At 38.7% G+C, this 14681-nt stretch overlaps 1 protein-coding gene across 1 annotated transcript in view; it reads left to right on the top strand.

Annotated features, from left to right (window-relative positions):
- Positions 1-9793: 9793 nt before the first annotated feature.
- Positions 9794-14681, top strand: part of LOC139732066 (adhesion G-protein coupled receptor D1-like) — an 80032-nt gene continuing 75144 nt past the window's right edge. The window contains exons 1-2 of the mRNA XM_071642942.1: positions 9794-9915; positions 11531-11610. Coding sequence (XP_071499043.1) covers positions 9794-9915; positions 11531-11610 — 202 coding nt within the window. The remainder of the gene's footprint in view (positions 9916-11530; positions 11611-14681) is intronic.

Here is a 14681-nt window from a genome sequence, read left to right as displayed (position 1 = left end):
TACCTAAGATTTCACATTGAAAGATTTTAGTGACCATCAGAGAAAAAAGTAAGTGTTTGGCCTAATAATATATGATATATAATGTATAATATATGATATGTAATATATGATATATGATATATAACATATAACATGTAATATATAAGATATGATATATAATATATAATATATTATATATAATATATAATATCATTATAATATATAATACATAATATATAATATGATATATGATATATATCATATATTTCATAATATATATGTATATATTATATTATCTATATTTCATATATCATTATGATGTAATATATTATTCATGTATTTATATATCCAGCAATGAGAAATAGGTGTACTCTTAACTGAACTTACTGTCATTCGGGAAGCTTTCACATTTTCCGTAGTCATTGGAGTAGTCTGATTCTGCGCACGAAGAAGTCTGTCACGGAAATAATGACGATAAGAAGAAAAGTGGCTGAAATTTGTAAGGACTGTACTATAATTATTTCCCTTCGACCATGACCTTTTCTTTTGACTTTCATCATATGTGTTGGTATGACGTTTAAACTTCTAACTTCACTGGGCTTAAAAAGTACGTTTTATGTAAGATGATGTCAGTTATTTCATTCATATTTCTAATGACTACTTTATTTTCTCAAGGTGATTCCTGGATGGGATACTGAGCAAGATTCATCAGACTGCCTTCCCATGCAAATATTGTCAAGATGATCGAGATAAACACATACATGGCACATTGTTAACAAAATTTCCGAGAAAAAAAAATGCTAACATGCTACATGCTGCTTAGGTTATCATCAATGGACATAACATTTTTTTTCTTTTATAATCGTAAATTATTTCCATGCCTCCCGACCTTTAACTTTTACACCCATCCATTTTCTTTTTGTCTTGTGTTCCTAGCCCTCTTCAGACTGTATATGCTTGTTGTGTGTAGTCCCTATATGTGATTGCTTTTCATACATGTTTGCAATTTCGCAGCTGACGAAGGTTCTGCTACAGGATCCAAAACTCCGGCTCCTTTTGACTTGATTTCAAAAAGTAAGAAATAAGGAGTAGAGATAAATATGTTCATGCCATTACAGTATGTCTAGTTTAGTCTTTGTCATAAAAAAGAGGTATGGTTATGTCAACACTCAAACGACGCTCTCCACAACTTACATAATTGCGCAAAATAATTATCTGATATTCATGAGATGCACTTAAAACTGATTCTGATGTCCCTTTAGTGCCTCTCCCGAAAGAAAACAAGCCAACGAACATGAGTTTTCAAACCTGCCGTTGTTACCTTGTTTTTGACGGAAAAGTGCTCGTCTGCGCCGGCGTCTATTCTTTTGAGCACACCTAATGGGCATGCATGCCGTGGGAAGTGATATGATACAGAGCAACGCATATTTCGTCACCATAGCAAAGGCACATTGCACTTTATTCACTCATTCCCGAAGCACCGCTCTGCACCAATGGTATCTCCAGGGGCAGTTGCCATCCTTTTTTCATTGTGGGTCCCTCCATTTTTCGTACTTTGCGTATTGTTATTTCACTTTCATTTTCATTTTCATCACTTCAGCTTTCATGACAATGTATAATTACTAAATGGTTCCAGAATTATTGTATAATCTTCTCAGTTTGCTTTGCTTTGCTTATGAAACTTTATTCTGTGTTACCAAAGAAAGTAAAATGCTTATGTTCTCGTCGAAAAAAAAAGTGAAATGAATTTGAATTGAATTGAATTAAATGAAATGGAAGTACATTTACCTCCAAAAGCTCGTAAAACATCATAATTTCCTGCATTTGCGCTTCGAAACTGTTTATAGAAATCAAGTCTTTGAGATAAAGTGGAGCAACATTATTATGTTATAAACCATGAGAAAGATTTTAAAGCTTATTGATATACGTTGTATGGCAATTCATCAAAGACATTTCTGATTCGCCTGCTTCGCGTATTTTGTCATCTGTCTGGCTAATCCATATTCGTTTGCCTCTGTTTTTATACTTTATTTTGCAACTGTTTAATTAGATAAACAAAGGGAAAGGTCCATTCAAATCGATCCCACTAAACATCAATTTAATAGCAAATAACTCCAAACAAATTATATGATGCAAACATACGTTTGTACGAACTGTTACAAGATTTAAAAGTATTTCTAGTGCAAAACTAAGCAAACTGTTTAAACTGAGAAAAAAAATCCATGTAAACCCTTGATAGTCTCAATGCATATGTATAATTATATACATGTACATGTGTGTGTGTGTGTGTGTGTGTGTGTGCATGTGTGTGTGTGTCCTTTGTTAAACGTGTATGTTCAACGGTCCACATATCCCTAAGCCCATATACAGCCACGTTTTGAATCACGCGTATCAAACTTACCTTTTACTAGAAACTATACAAAAAAGATACTCACTCAGATATACACACAAGAAAACCTCCCTTTTTCCAATGCAATTTCACCTCACTTCAAGGATACCAGCCTAAGGCTGGGGGAGTAATGCCATTAGGGGGATGATAATTAGCAGGATGATGATTGTCTCTTCGAAGCTGATCGCTATTTATATCGTTTGATCGTGATATTGATATCAGTCATGGCAGAGGCAATTGTTTTTTTTTTCAATAGGGTCCCATTTCCCATTAAAAACAACAACAACACTAACAACAACAACAGCAAGTTGGATTAAAATCTTGCTTAGTTACAGAGATTAGTATGTTTGGGTTTTTTTTTTTCAAATTGAATGTAAACAATATATAAAGGTATCATTTAACCTTTTTGTATCGAAAATTTCCCAAAATCCCATTCAACAAAGTGTGCGCTGGATCGGTGAATTTTAAGTTGTTATATTAAAAGGCAGAAATTCCCTCGTTTGGAAAAGGGTTTCGTTATCATCATCCCCCTTACACCATTCGATTTCAGGCTGCGCTTCCTTGCCGGCGTGTTTCCTAGAATAATGAACTCAATTGTATTCCTGCACCCATGATGAACTCGACGAACGTCTCTTCCTCGTCTTCACATTCGTAACCCGGAAGTGATCAACCTGAATGAGGTCATGTTGACGTCTTCGTCAACACAAATCGTCAACACAAATCCAAGAAGGATGATGCTGAACTTGGTATAAACAATACGTTAGAACAATGCGGTATAGGCAGGAAGAAGATCATAGACTTTTCTTCATGAGTGATTTTAGTGTCAAACCAAAACTATCAAAGGGGAAAAATTGATTTATTTTACATAAAAAAGTAGGGTCTATGCTACTCTTCCCATGCCGTACCCTGTACTGAAGAGGCTGCTGCTCGTAACGACTTGAGGACGATTTATCATAAAGATTACCAAAAAGAACTCTACAAGAACTGCACCAATAAGAACGAAAGATGGGATCGAGCTTTACGCTCCTCTACAAAGGGGAGGAAAGACTAGACGGGTGGGCAGAGCACTTCAAGGAGCTTCTAAATAGAGCCGAACCATGTACTCCTGCTCCCTTGATACAGGGGTTTCTACTCCAGCTGAAGAACCTTGCTGGATAAAACATTGCGACCCACGGTGTATTCGCAGTGTGTTCACATTGTCGGCTCCGTGAAAACGATCGAATTTAACAGTGTGAAGATGATTCCACACTGTGGTGTTTTTTTCACAGTGTTCACAGAGAAATGTTCTGTTTCACACTCTGAAGTGATGAGTTGTCACAATGTTGATTGATGGTTCAAAATGTGTTCACACTTTTTAAACGCTCGATTTCAACAGTGAGAATTCACACTGTGTATGTGTTCACTATGTGTTCACACTATGTTTCACATTGTGTTTCATCTTGCGACACTCTGTGTTCTTTCTAGCAGGGAAAGGAGGGCTAACTAAGATGATGAGGAATAAGAAAACGCCTGGTATGGATGGTGTAACGGGTCATGTTCGTTATTCCGAAGGTTCGTCAATCCGAAACACACAAAATCCCTATACCTAGAGGTTCGTTAATCAGAAAATGAAAAAGGGTACGTTCATCCGAGCATTTGTGGCGTCATTCCGAAGGTTCGTTAATCCGAAAATGAAATAGGGTTCGTTATTCCGAAGGTTCGTTGGTCCGACAATGAAATAGGGTCCGTAACGAACCTTCGGAATAACGAGCTTTGTTTCATTTTCGGATTAACGAACCTTCGGAATAACGAACTTTATTTCATTTTCGGATTAATGAACCTTCGGAATAACGAACCTTATCACATTTTCGGATTAACGAACCTTCGGATTAACGAACTGTAACCGGTGTAACTGCTGAGAAGTGGAATGCTGAAGGTGATGATGTACCTATAACTGGATTCTCCATAACATAGGACGTGCAACAGTGCATGGTTGATAGAAATATGCCCCAGGACTGCATGGAAGGGCGCTTGTGGTGTGCGTTCCAAAGAAGGAGAGATTAGCCGACTGTAACAACTGGAGGGGAGTACGTGGCTCTACTGTCCATTCCTAGTACTGCCACATGATTTTGAACAAGTTAAGAAATGTGATAATTGAGAAGCTATGCGACGGGCAAGCAGGATTCAGGCCTATCAATAAAGAACAGATATTAACTCTCCGTCGCATTATAGAAAAGAGCCAGGAGTATCGAATCCCCTTTGCCATCAGTTAAATTGATTTTAGGAAGGCTTTTGATGACATGCTTCGCCCGTCCCTATGGAAAGTGCTCATCTCATAATATGGTCTGCCTGACATAATGGTCCCAGCAATAAAGAAGATCTATGTCAGCTCAAGATGCTATGCAGGGTATAATAACTGAAGATGGTTTAAGCGAGGGGTTCCAGGTGCTCACGGGTGTCTACGTCAAGAATTTATTCTATTGCCGAATCTTTTTGCCAGAAGCAAGCAACCGTTGATAACAGAACTGACTGGACTGGAAAGGTGAGTTATCAGATCTCGACTTTTATTGCAGCAAACAGTTACAAGAGCTAGTTAATGTCATTGGTGACAATGCTGGATAACTCGGGGTCATCCCACGAGACCGACACCCACGAGTCATACAGCCCACGAGTTGGACATTGAAAACAGGTCCATGAGTCATACAGATCACGAGTAATACAGCCCATGAGTTTGACAGTAGGTAAATAAAGCCCACAAGTTCGACACTAGGCCTTGTTAGCTCAGTGTCGAACTAAAGGCTGTATGACTCATGGGCCGTATGACTCGTGGGCTGTATGACTTGTGAGCTGTGTAACTTGTGGGCTGTATAACTCATGGGTTGTATGACTCGTGGGCTGTATGACTCGTGGGTGTCGGTCTCGTGACGTGCACCCGACAACTCGGCCTGATTATAAGCGAGGAGAGGACCAAAGGCATGATAACAGGAGACCGCACCCTAACATGACATTTTCCTTGGTCAGCAGTGAATAGCAGTTGTCGATAACTTAACATACCTTAATAGCAGGTCGATGAATTAGCAAGGGGACGTGTCAAATAAAATCAATTGCAAAATTGGGAAGGCTTCAGCTCCATTCAAACAGCTGAACAAAATTCGGTTGGGAAAGAAATTTTCTGTAAAGTTGAAACGAACATCTTACGATGCAACTGTGCTGTCCATGTGCACGCTTATATGGCTGTGAAACTTGGAGTCTCATTAAGTGATATTTCAGGAAAGAAAACTTGATGCTTTCGATGCGAAGTGTCTCCGAAGAATTCTACGGATCAAGTATACGGACTTCATAACAAATACAAAAGTCAGAGATGTCAAATCAACCTCCGTAATCTGCAATATTATACGGGCCTTAAATGGTTAAGGCCGTGTCACACCTTTCCGGGCAAGCTACGCGGGCTTGTGGCGAGGAGGTAGTTTCCAGCACGTAGAAGATTTTCCGCGGGCGAACAAGAATGTTTGCAATTTTCGCACTTGTTTCTTACCTACTAGACGCGTGCTACTTAGCTTCTTCTTGCGTGCATTCCGTGTAACCTGCGTGAGAGCTTTGAAACCGATCCGTTTTCTGTTACGAGCGACTTATGGGTAATGAGAAGTACCTGTGTTGGAGTTGCCTGCGAGGTGCTGCTGGTAAGGGTCTCCTACTGGTGTTCTGCGTGTACATCTGTGAGCACACCCCCACGTCTCACTCGGAACAAGTTTTGAGCATGCTCAAGGCCTTGTCATACCGTATCTGGGGAAGTTTTGCGGCTTGACTTGCGGGGAGACAAATTTGCTACCCGGAGCTCTCAGCAGTTGGTCCGCACCTGACAGTACCTAGCGCGTATCTCGCCTGTAGTTGCCTGGAGGTGCCTGTAGTTGCCTGGAGGTGCTCACGCAAGTCCGATTTAACCGCATCCAAGTTTTGAGCATGACCAAAACTTTTTCCGGGTGAGTGGCGGGGGTGCCCGGAGAGGTCCACGCAGAACGCCAGTGGGAGGCCCTTAGCGGCAGCACTTCGCAGACAACTCTCACAGTCAGAGTACTTCACAGTCCCCGTATATGCAGCCAAGATAATGACATTCCGTGGGACTTCTGCCATTCATTCAGAGGAATTCCTTCACTGAGTTGTCAGCCCCCATGCGACTGGTACAAAGGTCACACAGTATACCCGCAAGTAGAATTTAAGTAGAACGCGTCCGGCAAGTAAGACACATGCACTGACTCGCCCAAATCCTTGTGCGCCCTCAGAAATTTCCGATATGCTGGAAAATCCCTACACGCAACAAGCCTGCCTAGCTTGCCGGGAAAGGTGTGACAGGGCCTAAACATGGTTGCGGGTAAAAAGATTTGCGTGCACACCCCTGGGTGACTACGGGTGAGATACGTGCTAGGTACTGTCATGTGCGGCTCATTCCGGGAACCTCCGGGTAGTAAAAATTGTTCTTCATAAGTCGCACGCAAGGCTTGCCCGGAAAGGTGTGACACGGCCTTGAGGTCATGCTGCATGGCTCCCTCATTTCGTCCTGCAACCCAAGCTCTGTGTGGTGGAACCCGAAAGGGAATAGACGCCGACTCAGACCCAAATTGACCTAGCAACAGATCATCCATCGAGATCTTTAACCCTATTAAGCCAAAGCTATTTTGACCCCTCGCAGGCCCAAGATGGGGGGGGGGGGGGCACATTGTGCCCCCCCCCCCCATATACCTTTTTATTATTTGATGTATCATTGTCATATTTGGCACATGGGTAGAGTAACTCATACTCTACACGACCGTACATTTGAATATCCCCAAGGTCACCCATGGAGGGCGCTATTTTCCAAAATATAAAGAAATACATAGGAAATATGCTAAAAATATGATTTTTCTGCATAAATTTTTAACCTCATTATATATGTCTTATTGTAGACCAATCATTTTCATATTTGTCACAAATGAAAAGCAAGTGGAATCTTATTATTTGTCATGGTTGATATTTCTCAAGGTCACCACATGGGGGCGCTATTCGTGTCAACATAATAATACATTCATGAGACCTGAGATGATATTTCATATTTGCATAATAGTGGAATTTCAAGATTACAAATTAAAAATATGATAAACTAATGATATTAGAGGCATAGCTTGGGTGAGGGAATCAAAATAACACAAAATAGAAGGGCAATCTTTAGAAAGTATTATTGTTCTCAATTATCTCTATTATATCTATTGTTTTCTGCCTTTGTCACATGAAAACCAAGGAAATGATAAGAAAAACTTTCCAGGACCATAATTACTTCAAATTTTGCTCCTTCAACAAATTTCAGCCAAGAAACACCCATTTCATCCACTGTAATGCTGTTAAATAAAATGGGAACAGAAAAAAGAAGCAAAATCTGACTGACATGGTTGTTAGTTTGTTTGTTTGTTTGTTTGTTTGTTTGCTTTTATTTCTGCATTCAATCAGATGCAATTTGAATGCAAACTTCAAAAAGTACAAAGACAAAGAATAACAAGTGCAGTGAAATAAATCGATAACAGTACATAAATAGATTCACATAGGTGATTGCATTGAGCAACGTAGATACACAGAAACATAAAATAAAATATACAGTATTTTTCAGTAAACAACAGAGATAATTGAATGCAGGAGACCACCATCATAAGCGATTAAGCTTGAAATGGATGGAGGCCTCATAAAATGACTATCCAACGACATAACTCTCTTGGAGGAAGGTGATCAGGTGAGTGCAGTGCAGTTGCAGGTGAGAGTGCAAGATGCAGTTGTAGGAAGAAAATTGAGATTGACAATAAGATGACAATCTATACTATAAATATTTGTTAGCTCAATTGGTTTGGAGAATATAATTGTATCAAATATCGTTTAAGTGAAGCTTTCAAAGAATAAATACTTGAACAAGACTTTATATTATCCGGGAGATTATTCCAAATATCCGGACCCGAATGTCTTATAGATTTGTGTGTCACTAATAATTTGGGATTCAAAAGGTGGAAATTTCTACATATACGAGTAGGGTACGAATGGACAGAAGTATTGAACCTAAACATGTTATCAAACGATGATGGAAGTTGATGATGTATATATTTGAACATAATTACTGCTACTTGAATAATATTCAAATCAAAAACCTTCAATGTTTTAAGCTCATGAAATAAAGAATCTGTATGAGCCAGAAAATGCGATCCTGTACAAATACGTATAACTTTCTTTTGTAATTTAAATATAGAATTTATTTTGGTAGAGCCGCAAGTACCCCATACAACATTGCAATAACTTATATATGGGAGAATTAAGGAATTATATAATAGAAATAAAGTTGAACGAGGAAGAAAGAACTTCAGCTTGGAAATTATCCCTATATTTCTAGAAATACACGTTGTAACATAATGTAAATGCTCATTCCAAGTCAAACTTTCATCTATATATACTCCTAGAAATTTTGAATTCATTTTCTTTTCTAATGGGATATCATCAATGTTAATATGTATCAACGTATCTTCATTATGAGAATGAAGTTTGAAATGAATAAAATGAGTCTTTTTTATATTCAAAGAAAGTTTGTTAGACTTAAACCAATTTGATACTTTACTAATTTCAATATTTAAAGTGTCATTTAAAATCTTAAGATCTTTATGAGAATAAAATATATTCGTATCATCAGCAAATAGAACAAAAGAGAGAAGAGAGGATGTATTTATGATATCATTAACATAAAGAAGGAATAATAATGGGCCTAGAATTGAGCCTTGAGGAACACCACATTTAATTAAAAGGGGGTCAGATTCACAACCATTCAAAATAACATATTGTCTTCTATTAGTTAGATAATCTTTAAGCCATAAAAGTGCTTGTCCTCGAATACCGTAATGACTAAGTTTGGTGAGTAAAATAGAATGATCAAGAGTATCGAATGCTTTACTCAAATCGCAAAATATACCTGCAACATGTTCTTTGTTTGCAAAAGCACTCGTAATTTTGTCATAAATTTGTATTAGTGCTAAATCAGTTGAATAATTTTTTCTGAAACCATATTGATTGGGAATAAGTAAATCATACTTATTAATAAATTTAAGAAGTCTATTATAAACAATTTTTTCTAAGATTTTGGATATACTAGGCAATAAAGAAATAGGACGATAATTGCTAATTTCATGAGGATCATCTTTTTTATGTACAGTTTATGGTTGCCATGGCAACCAGCAGCGTCAAATATAGCTAAATCATATATCAAAATGTTTTTAATAAGATTTTAGGAAAAGTCACCAAATTTGGTTGAAATCGGATAAAGGGCGAAGGAGTAGCAAATGAAAATCTGGTAGGGGGGCACAATGTGCCCCCCCCCCCCCCTTGGGCTGTATAGGGTTAAGGTAGCTTTGCATTGAAACTTGGTAGACTTAAAAGATCTGACCGACGATGGGTCCAAATGGAGGAAGCTGGTGCCTCATGCGATGGACGATGCGGGAGTTACTAAGCCTATGTAAGACAGACCGTACCCCGCTCGATCGCTTCGCCTCTCAGAAAGGTCCACGATCTAGGTAGGGTAGGGATTGCATATCATTTAGCGGTAAATTGGCTCAGTCGGTAGCGCGTCTGCCCCCAGATCCAGAGGACCTGGGGTTTGATTCCCGAGTCTAACGAAGCAATATTGTGTGTAATCATACCGTTCCCTTTAGTAAGACGCAAAAACACTCTGTTCCTCGAATAGGACATACAATGGTTGTCCCGTGAGTATGCGTGAGAGAGTCGCAACTCATGAACGTAAAAGATCATTCGTTCATTCATTCATCACAAAGAGCAGAGAGTTTAACCCGGTGAAGTGGTCCCACCTCACATCCAACTGGACCCCATGGAAGACCAGCCAGTATAGCTAACTATGGGTTATCCAGCCATCCTCTCAGGTGGAAAAGTGAAACGCGAACACAGTCAAACAATAAAAGTGAAGAAAATGGCTGTATTGTCAGTAAAACGTATATAATTGGCAAGTGAGGAGGACTTCATTTTGCAAGATCTGCCTGAGGGCAACTTTTTTCATCTTCCTCTTTCCAAGATCCGTGCTATCTCCCTCCCCTCTCCTTCTCTCTGTGTTTCCCTCATGTCTTTTCTCTTCCTTGATCTGTGTATAAATTATTTCTCGTCTCCTGTCGAGAAGACCTGCCGCATCATGAATTCCCAATTTTACTACCGTTCTCCCAAGAGTTTATTAGGGTGACGTTTTACATGTGTGCAACCGTTCTGTACTTTCTTTCCAGTCTAGCTTTGTCTGTTGCCTGTCTCCAGTTCCCCCCGTCCTTATATATTTGTTCTCCCTCTCTCATTTCGAGCGGCCAAATAATAATGATGATAATCATTTTTATCATTACCAAGCATTTAAACACGCTAGGCATGGTTCAGCTGTATTAAAGGTCCTGTTTACCTTTGGGAGCAGTGATTAAAAAATGTTCAAGATATCACATAGGATTTTGATGCATATGTGTAGGTCTGCTGTATCACAAAACATCCTACCATATAATTCTATTTTTTTTTTTGCAACAAAGCCTAAAATGTAAGGAGATATCAGTATTTTTCTCATTCAACCATAACTGTAAACGGTTTAATCTGGCTACATGTTTATTATAACTATTGTTCACATTTTGTCGATTAAAATAATGGGTTCAAATTTTTAAGGTTGTTTCTATCCCAAACTTACATTCTGGAACTATTTTAAAACACTAATGCGGGGGGGGGGGGGTTATCTGCAAATGGTAAATTAAAGTGCTCATAAAAGAACATGTACAAAAACAACTGAAATATATATATATCAAATCGTTATAACTGATCTAATGGTCATCGCATTCACTTCTTATCTATCTTATCATTCTCCTGTCAGAAGGGTACAGACAGTCGCCAAGTCATAACTTCCCAAAGGTTTTGCTAACACCTGTTTATTTAACATAGAAGACCCTACATATTGTATACATATCAGTCACAATGACTACCCTCAACTTTAGACCCCAAGTACATTGGAGCTGATATGAAACAGTTTCATATATAGTGTCTGGCTTCTGATCCTTGAATAATCAGGAAGAGGAAATAAACTGTATGGAAAATCTAGATCTTTATGTTGTATCACTCTTTCTCCTTTGCGTTGAACATCTCAATTTCCTTATGTAGTATAGATGTTTTACAGTTCGACCTCGATTATCCGGCCATGTCGGGACCGGCTCTCATCCGGATAAGCAAACTGGCTGGATGTGGGAGACACAATGTAAATGTATATAGCTGCCGGCCAAGCTGCCGTCCCATTGCACTGGCAGCTAGGCAGGTAGCGTACCCTGCAACGGTGGTGTAATTGCCTGCGCAAATTGTAGTCCCTTCTTCACAAAAATAAAGTATATCTTTACTAGTATGTGAAAATGACACATGTTTTACCTCAGTAGATATTGAGAAACCTATCATACATATCTTATGAAATTAGTAAAATAGATCCATGAAAAGATGTTAAAGTCACTGTTTTTTTTTTTTTTTTTTTGGATGAAAAAAAAAAGTCCTTCACTGCGTGAACGCGTCCGGATAATAGAGATTTCCGGATAAAAGGAGGCCGGGTAATCGAGGTCGAGCTGTACTTTGTGGCATGGGAAGATGTCATTATTACAAAAGTGTTTTACTGTCAAGAAAAACAGAACCATGGGATTATTGTTTGATACATGGCATCTTTGGATTCTAGGAAGTCTCTCTCTCACACACACACAGAATTAACCACACACATACACACACACACACACACACACAAAACATAAAACATAAAACATAACAAATGTCATAAGGAGGTACGGATAACGAAAGATGTATATTCTATGTAAAATTTTATATAATGTATATACAATTCAAACACTATACATGACACGTCTTGTACCATGGCACTCATGCTTAAAGACAATCAAGAATTCTCTCTCTTCTAACGTGACGCTATATACGTTCAGCTGCGTATTCAAAGAAATAGCTAATCAATGCAGCTTACCCAAGCATGTCCAAGCAAGACTATCACAACGATGTTTAGAAATAGTCGCAGGTTCCTGGACATCACGGGAACGAGTCCACAAGTCATGATGGTGTGTGGGTGGCAATTGGTAACCCGCTTCCGATGAAAAATGATATGTTTGTGATTTCTCAGTTCGGAATCGATTGTTGGTTGTAAGACAATGGACGTATTGACGATGATAGTGTGCAGGGAAGCAGCTCTTTCAATAAGTTCAAGCTGGAATCCAATAATAATAATTTGTTTGATGTTTAGCCGCGTTTCCTATTTCTCACTGCCGTCACGGACTAATCGTCTTCACGAACAACATTTTGATTTGATTCGAGAATATAACAAACCCCACACAGCACAGGGAGACTGGATGTCGGATGAGCACACCGGGAAAGGGTCAGGCACGGAAGCTATACGGACACCGCGACTCAACGCTTTCGCTGGTATCTGTTCGATATCCGTGAAAACTGCGCTCTTTCAGCCAATCACCACCGGATAACAAGTTTGGCAAGAGACCTGCTGCAGTCGGGGAATAGCGCCATTTGCCGCAGTAACAGACGTTGAGGAGAGAGTACAGTTGTAAAGCGAAAATGATTAGCGATGTATTTATTTATGACGGATAATCACGATAATTATTGGCTCATTTCTACCTACTCTCTCTCTCTCTCTCTCTGCCTTTCTCTCTCCCACTCTACCTCTCTAGCTTCGCCATCCCCTATTTCCCCTTTTGAATTCAGAAATCCACCACAAAAGCCGTTAGACCTCGAATATTATTAGCGAAGCGTGGAGGCGAATCCATACCATTTCAATCGGGCACTCTCGATGATTGCTCATAAATAATTTATGTTTGGAAAATACTTTTTTTCCCATTTGGAGATGTATTTCCTTGGTTTTTATTGTGTATATGCGTGAGTGTGTGTGTGGGGGGCGGACTGGCATCGGCTTACATGGAAATATATCGTCCACTTTTTTTCTGGTTTCTGTGTCTTTCAACAGAAGCTCTATTTATCTTTGATTCTTTAGTACAATGTATTCATCAAAACTCTATTTCTATTTCAAATCTCTATAACGATGAGAGATTAGGACCACTATTTGTTGCTCTTCTCCTCTGCCACTTCTTCCCTCACCCTCTTTCTCCCTCTCCCTCTCCTTCTCTTCTCTCTCTCTATCTGTCTATTTCTCTGTTTCTTTATCTTTCTCTCTCTCTCTCTCTCTCTCTGCCTAGCTTCCCTCTTTCTTTGCATTTTGTTTTGTTTTTCTCTTTCCAAACACCAAATATACGAAAACCAATTATCTGATAGACCTCGAATACAATTAGCGAAGCAGTGGCGCGATTCCCCTCGACCGGTTCGATGGGTACTTTATATAATTGCACCTGAATAACCTATGAAGTAGAAAAAGTGTTCATCCTTTCTACGTATTCTCCATTTTTCCTATATGACTATCGAAACTCATTTATAGGTTATATACAAACAGATTTCTAACTATTCTACAACACTTGTAAGTGTACCATTTAACGTTTCTCCCTCTCTCTCTCTCTCTCTCTCTCTCTACAATATTGTGTGCGTGATCACGTTACCCGTTTAAGCCGTAGCTCATAAAAAGAAAAGAAAATGCGCGTAAAGCCGAATTTGGCGACGTAAGCTTAACAGTTTTCTAGTTCTGACTCTGTTAATTTATCTCCTTATATAAGTAAAAGGGCAAATTCTATACCAATTTAAAGCTTAGCACCTGACAAATTCATACATACATACATACATACATACATACATTGATTGATTGGTTGATTGATAGATTGAGTGAGTGTTTGAGTGAGTGAGTGAGTGGGGAATGATAGATAGATTGATTGATTAATTGATTGATTAATTCATTAATTCATTGATTGAGTGAGTGATCGATAGATTGATTGTTTGTTTGATTGATTGATTGATTGATTGATTGATTGATTGCTTGATTGATTGCCTTAATTCCTCTTTGATGTCTCTATTAACTCAACCATCTAATGTTCGCAGTCTTTTGGCTATGAAGCGATTCTGCAGATCGAACTACATCCATGTTATTTTTCTTTCATACCTCGATTATCCTGTGGACACAAAGACAAGACTTAACACATCTTTGTGAAATTAAAGAAAAACAATTACACCACCATTTCACTAAGTAGAAACTTATATTGTTTGAGATAAATTCAATTTAATTCAATTCAAATAATTTCATAACCATGTAAAGTGATGCAGGGTAATATTAACGCCTACATGAGTAAAGAATTTCAAATTACACAAACTTCAATAATATATA

The sequence above is a fragment of the Diadema antillarum genome, unplaced genomic scaffold (genome assembly GCF_040938485.1).
Source record: "Diadema antillarum isolate AM-2024a unplaced genomic scaffold, OU_Dant_1.0 seq00000398_RagTag, whole genome shotgun sequence".
In the NCBI taxonomy this organism is placed as follows: Eukaryota; Metazoa; Echinodermata; class Echinoidea; order Diadematoida; family Diadematidae; genus Diadema; species Diadema antillarum.
This window is presented reverse-complemented; position numbering and strand designations above follow the sequence as displayed.